A 6,974-nucleotide genomic window follows, 5' to 3' on the forward strand; every position below is an offset into this window, starting at 1 on the left:
AGAGTGTGTGTGTGTGTGTGTGTGTGTGTGTGTGTGTGTGTGTGTGTGTGTGTGTGTGTGTGTGTGTGTGTGTGTGTGTGTGTGTGTGTGCGTGTGCGTGCGTGCGTGCGTGTGTGTTGTGTCTCACCGCTGTGGACAGCCTTGAGGCCAGAGTCATCTCCAGGTTTCCCTTCAGGCCGAGGAGAGCCGGTACCAGGATGAAGATCTCCGTGATGTACTGGAACGCCTCCCAGTGCTGTGAAGGACAAAAGAGGGTAAATATGTTTGTACTGTTTGTTGACTTTCTAATTAGTGCACTAATGTAAACACTACGCTATCTTTAAGATAAGACCAACATTCATCATGTCCTTGTCTCCTGTGGACTTAAAGGCTTAACTTAACGGAGTGGTTTCTCTCTCTTGTCAAGGAAACCGGCAGAAATTCTGAAAAAGTGTCAAAGTTTGAAACTGGATTCCTGCTCACAACTATGTTGACTCTAGAGAATGACTGACAGAATGTAGTTCCTCTTACTAGTAAACCGAAAATGTTTAGAGGAAATATCTTGTGGCCAGCTTTACTTTAAGAAATAAATCCATCGTACAACCTGGGTATTACTTGTGTTGCTCTTTTAATATATATATGTTTGGGTTCATCCTAGTCATCAAGAGGCTTTAAATGACGTCCCTGCTGACGAGCCCCTATGCTAGCAATAAGAACAGTGAACATAGCTAGTGTAAACAATGCTGGACTTAACAAATAGAGCCTGACTTCCTGCTTCCATCTGGTTTATTAATGTAGTTATGCTCACAATGATAAATAATAAATGAAGACATTTTACAACATGATTAAGTCCATTCAGCTTTTATATCGTCACCAAATAAAAGTTGTTTAAATAAAATAACTGTTTTCTGATTGGCTGATCATGTTTTGTTCTCCTTCCCCACCATGTTCAAGCACTTTGTTTATGACATTGTTATCATATGGGTTTGCTATCCTGGCTCCAAAACGGTGGAATGAGCTCCTCATTGACATCAGGACAACAGAAAGCTTACACATCTTCCGGCGCAGACTGAAAACTCATCTCTTTCGACTCCACTTCGAGCGATAGAATTATTAACAAAGAACTTGTATACTAATAAAGGGCTGGCTTATCTAAAGCCAGTTGAGTAGCACTTGAAATGTTTGGCTCTATGAAACCTGATGTACTTATATGATTCTGTTTTCTTCAAGGTTGTATCTTCTTGGTCGAACGCACTTATTGTAAGTCACTTGCTAAATGCAATGTAATATCTATGAGAGAAATGAAGATGAATAAACTGGAATAAGACTTGAATGCCGCCTTGTCTTAAGCTCCTAACTATGCTGGTTGTCTTTTGGAATAACAGTTTGCAGCTCAGCTTACCTGAACGATATCCAGCACCATGCCAGCACACACAGTTCCAAACCCAGCGAGCAGGAAAGGCAGCAGGATCTGCAGCGCCATGGCCAGCAGAGACTCCTTGGGCATTTTGTGCACGATAGATCCCGGACCTGCCTCCTCATCCTCTTCCTCCTCCTCCTCTTCATCTGCCTCCTCTCCAGAGAGCCTCCTCTCAGCCAGCATGGGCTCCGTTTCAGAGTAGCCTCCATCTCCACAGTCAGATAAAGTCACAGAGGAGCGAGAGGCCCGGTCCAGAATCCGCCGGCCTTCTATGTGTGTCGTCTCTTGCCTGTAGCCGTTCTGGAGCGACGCGACGTCAGGTTTGGCGCTGAGGTCCACCATGGAGAGACGCTCATCCTGTAGCTTGGTGTAACCCGTGGGAACCATGGTCTGGAATATAGAGGCGATCCGCCCGGAGGAAACTGGCTTCAGAGAGAGAGAACTCCAGCCGCTCATAGGCCCCGTCAGGCTAGAGCCCAGGGAATCCCTTACAGGTCCTCCCAGACCCGGGAGACTCATGGTGTGGTGGAGCGCCGCAGACTCTCATCTCCTGTCCTCCAGTCTCAGAGCAGTGTAGAAACACAAGGGGTTTGGACTCGGCTCAATGACTCATGTGCCTGAGAGAAATAAACAAGATGTCAGAGGTTTGAAAAGCTGAACAGGAAAACACAGACTGACTGAAGCGATATTTAGGGTGACATTAGATCAATGGCCTGCATATTGACTGATATGATATTATTATAGTGTCCCAGAAACTGTCAGGGGCCCAGGTGAGAAGGTTCATCTTTGCCGTTTTACTATTGGAGGACGGTCATGCATTTGACTGTTTAAAAGTCTTCTTAAAGGTGGGGTAAGTAATTTTGGAGAAAACGGCTCGAGTGGCTAGAATTTGAAAATACACAGCCGGAAAAAATCTGCCACTTCCTTACAGAGCCCCTCCTCCAACACACACGAACGCGCACAGCTGGTGACAATCAATAAAGAGGTTTGAAAACAACAGCCATTGCTCAGATGAACAAGTTGTAGCAGTGTGGCATAGATGCTGAGGGAAGAACTGTTTGTTCATTTATTTAAAATGAGATTATCCCAAATTGGGAAATTGCTTCGTCACAGCAGCAGAAAGTGAACACACATGAATTAAAAATATCATAAAATATAATAACATTAAAGGTAAGGTAGGTAAGAATGGAGAAAGCAGCTCGAGTGCGCTAGAATTTGAGAGTACACAGCCGAAAAAAATCTGCCCCTTCCTTCAGACTTCCTCACAGAGCCCCTCCTCCAACACACACAAACGCGCACATGACCAATGAGGGCACGAGGTAAGTTTGTGCACAGATGGAAGGCTGACAGGTAGGTAGGCCATCCAGTTACTTTAGCCGGGCCGGCTCAGATGATTGGTCGTGCTTTTTACAGCGCTACGGCTTCCAGATGACATTTTTTTATGGATTTTTTGTCAAAGCATTTACGATATTCATTGCTATCGGGAAGTTAAGAGCATTCCATGGAATATAACAAAAAGTGTATCTCGAGCCGGTTTCTCAAACTTACCTACCCCACCTTTAAGCAGAGTTATTAACAACTTTGCTGGCAAGACCCGTAGAGCCGAAATTTCTGATGTGTGAGGTTTATTTTCAAGATGAAGTTGGATCAGGGATTAAAGCATATCTAATGCAATTGTGATCTGTATAAAATGCATGGCTACTGTAATCTAACGCTGTAAAATGAGCGTTGCTAAATGTATGCGTCGGTTGCTGTCCGTGGTGCTGACCAAAGCCTAATTTACAGGATGTGAGCTAATGCATGGGAAGCGCCTCCATGATAAAGCAGCTGTCTGATTTGCATTTTTTTTTAGTTAGAGTAGTTGTGTGTGTCTCTACAGTGCACGATAACACTTGTGGTTTGGGCAAAGTCCCAAGAAAAATGATTTGCACTGGGGCAATTATGTTACACTGCTGACTGAGCTTGAACAGCCGAGTCATCTACTGTGAAGAGGAACAAAATCCTTCATAAGCAGTCACCTGAGGGGGTCTTTTTCTAAATAATTACAAACCGGCTTTGAGGAAATTTACAATAACACGAGTAGGAGTAGTTAAAAGGGCCAACACCATTATGGTAGCTACAGATTCTTCATCCCGTGAAGGTGTTGTACCTTCTTTTTTGTTGCTTTTCTGTTACTGCTATCAATCACAACTAAGTGCTGGACAATATGTTGGCACCTTCAGCCCATAAGGACACTAAAAAACAGTTTGGGAATTAAGTAGTCCTAATTGCAAAACCAAGAGAAAAGAAGTGTATTAGTTAGATGTTTGGTTTATGTTATACCAGAGCAGGAAAGATAAAAATCACGAGTAGCTCAACACATTTAAATAAGAGGTACAAAAATGAATTTGTTTAGGAATAAATACATAATATCTGTGAGTGTCTTACTGACAGAAAGCAATGGCAAAACTGAAGAATAGTTTAATTTCCTTTGTATCTGCACTTCATCAGTGTTCAGGCCTTTTCTTCTAACCCGTCTATCTCAGTGTATAACACTTCGACTTTATGTTAAGTATTTGTATTTGTACCCATTTATTTAGTGATCACCTTCCTAAACTAGACAATATTATCCTACGTGTGTTTATGTTAGCTAACTATGCTATGATAGCTAGCTGTGTAGAAATTCAAAACAGTAGCACAAACGGCTCCCTACTTTCGTATCCGTAAACCGGGAAAATAAACTATCTGGTGGTATTTAGTTGATATAAGAATAATAAACTGATTGTTGTAGTCGTCCAGGATTAATTTTGATAACTTACCTCTCGGGTACGGAGACATTTCATCCAGGAGAAGAGATGGGAGTCTACTCTGTTTTCTTGACAGACAGAGCAGCGTCAGACTGAAAAGTGCCAACAAAGCTCGTCTATAAATAACAATGTATCACTCCGCTTGAAAAAGAGTGGATGTAATCCGGCTGATTCATAGACCGGTATATTAAAACGAGTTTGGATGCCATTAGAACATTAATAATAACATATAAAGAAAACATTAGATGAATATGTATGTTTTTATGGGATATATATTGTTGTCTATTTCTTGATACATGTATATGCTTCTTTAAATGTCTTTTTAGATTTCAGCTATTTTACGTAGGCCTATTTATTATTTAGTTTTTTTTAAAGGTTTAAACACAGGTTGCCTTGTATTGTGTCAACACTAAAAAGAATTCAAGACTCTCTCTCGTTGAAGTAGGTCAACTCTGCCTGGTTGGTTTCGTCGTAAAATAAAAAATTAGGAGTGGGATCTCTTGCTGTTCTTTCAAGCTTTCTAGCTAGAACAAAAAGTGCCACACAGTGTGTCTGCAGTGCGCATGCGCAAGGTACACCGCCTTTATCAGATCATTACATTTTCCCTTAGCTTCCGTCTTTATTTATTATTTATCGTCTAGATTTTTTTTTTTTGGATTTATTATTTGATTTGTCGTTTATTACTTTTTATATTGGTTTTAAAAGCACTGCGTTCAATTTTTAGAGCTATTTTTACATTACATGTATTCCTCCCAAACACTAGGGGGCACATTTTACCTCCTACCCGGATGTTGGTCCCACATGTCGATGAAAACCAAAACACAGTCGCCTTTAAAATGGAATTAAACATTAAGAAAACAACCTCACAGGATTTGCTGTCATGTGGGAACGGAGAAGGTTTGCAGCATTTACATTTTTTGTTTAGGTAGAACATTTTTAAAACGAATTTTAGTGAGAGATGCCTGTGTGTTCAGCAACGAGTAACTGGAAACTACACTTCCTCAGAGTTGATTTAGCTATTAAATAAATAGGTTTTTAACCATATGTTCTTACAGGAACGAGGCTGTTTCCATATAGGTCATCTATCATAAATTGGTGAGGTGAAACTCCTCTATTAAGAGTTTTACGTTATCTTCAGTAAGAGTTTTGTAATTTGAATATGTGTGAACCAGCTCTGAAATGTGTGTGAAAACTAAAGAAATCCAAGAAAGTTTGCAAGCAAAGTTGCTAATATTAGAAATTATTCGTACAAAAGTGTCAGACATTGGTAGGTTTAGCTAAATATGTTGATATAATTCACAGCAATGGCCAGTACAGTTTATTATTGATGTTAGAAGTAAATATAGATTTAGGACTATGTGAAGTCCTTAACATTAGATAATAATTTTACACGAGTCACCTCGCTCTAATAAGACAGCTTTATGTACATGGTTTTTCATTTGAAGAGAAATTTCACTATTTTATAGACTACAGTAGTGCTTGACATGTCTACACCACTCAACAGTAGTACGCCAGAAACACTACTAGGATTGGACAACCATTTAATGATCCATAAATGTTAGGGAATGCCACTTTATTGTGCCTTTTGTGTAAACTGTTGTATATTGATTTGATATTTCTCACTATAGATAGACTATGTTAACTCACTGTTGGCTTGTTTGTTGTGCTGCCAGGTCTCAGTGAGAAGCTTCTCCTCAAACCAAAGGCTGCCAAATCCCTGCAGACAGAGAGAGTCCCGAGGAGCAGCGGTAAGACTAAACATCCCTATATGTGTGGCTGTAAAACTAAGAACCAACCCCCTTTGATCCAGAACGTGTGATGATGTTTTGTCTCGTTGTGTTTCAGTGTTGGATCGGCTGCAGAGCTTCCTGCCTCAGATGGCCGAAGCCAACGAGAAGCTGAAGCAGCAGATGGCTGAAGCTCCAGCTGGAACATTTGACATAGAGAGCGTGGAGGAAGCAGAGAAGGTCATAGAGATGGTGAGTGTCATGTGGTAAACAAAAAGCAGACATGCAAACTTTAAGAATTGCTATTTGTTTGTAACCATAACCCTAGCAGTTTCAGTGTGCAATACACTTACACACCATCTGTGTAAATAAGAACAGCTGTACACATTCATTTGTTACGATTACATTACTTATGAATTCAGGGTCTGAAAAAGTATTAAAAGTTGATAAATCAATTTACCGAAAATGAAGGCTATTAAAAAGTATTAAACGGCATTTTCCAAGGTGTTACATTTTGTAGCTTGTTTTCAATAAGTATATAAATGGTCCAAAGAGGTTGTGTTCTACAGTGTGCCTGAATGTAATCATTGCGTAGGTGTGTAGTGTGATTCTGTGTAGTTTATTTATGGCATCCCGTTGGATTTGACGTAATCTGAACAGGACATCACACGCTCACTGCTTGATAGTGCGAAGCTCCGTTTACGCCGGTTGTTAAACAACATCGTTATGGGGAAATGCAAGTCTGCGTCCAAATGGTTGGAAGATAAGGAGGAAGGACAATCAATACTGTATATAGTCAATGTGAGGTAAAGTGTGTCGCCAAGGTAACCGGTTAAAACTCAAAGTGGCCATGAGGTCTTAAAATGTATGGAAAGGGTCTTAAAAAAGGTCTTAAAAGGTATTACATCTGACTTCAGGATTCCTGCAGATACCCTGGAATTAAAACCAGCAATATAATACCCATATAATAATAATAATCTTTATTTGTATAGCACCTTTCATACAAGAATTGCAGTCCAAAGTGCTTCACAGTAGACATTTCTTAAAATAGTCACAGAAAAT

At 40.4% G+C, this 6,974-nt stretch overlaps 2 protein-coding genes across 2 annotated transcripts in view; one reads left to right on the top strand and one right to left on the bottom strand.

Annotated features, from left to right (window-relative positions):
* Positions 1-4,283, bottom strand: part of LOC104942936 (solute carrier family 41 member 2-like) — an 8,293-nt gene extending 4,010 nt beyond the window's left edge. The window contains exons 1-3 of the mRNA XM_010768249.1: positions 4,198-4,283; positions 1,382-2,016; positions 128-235 (exon numbers count right to left, since the gene is read on the bottom strand). Of these exons, the coding sequence (XP_010766551.1) occupies positions 128-235; positions 1,382-1,918 (645 nt within the window). The 5' untranslated portion in view covers positions 1,919-2,016; positions 4,198-4,283. The remainder of the gene's footprint in view (positions 1-127; positions 236-1,381; positions 2,017-4,197) is intronic.
* A 682-nt stretch (positions 4,284-4,965) lies between these two features.
* Positions 4,966-6,974, top strand: nopchap1 (NOP protein chaperone 1). The gene is made up of 3 exons (XM_010768248.1): positions 4,966-5,082; positions 5,859-5,933; positions 6,031-6,974. Exons 1-3 carry the CDS (start codon positions 4,974-4,976, stop codon positions 6,180-6,182), a joined length of 336 nt encoding a protein of 111 aa, XP_010766550.1. The 5' UTR covers positions 4,966-4,973; the 3' UTR covers positions 6,183-6,974.

Source organism: Notothenia coriiceps, unplaced genomic scaffold (assembly GCF_000735185.1).
Source record: "Notothenia coriiceps isolate Sejong01 unplaced genomic scaffold, NC01 NC01_scaffold00005458, whole genome shotgun sequence".
In the NCBI taxonomy this organism is placed as follows: Eukaryota; Metazoa; Chordata; class Actinopteri; order Perciformes; family Nototheniidae; genus Notothenia; species Notothenia coriiceps.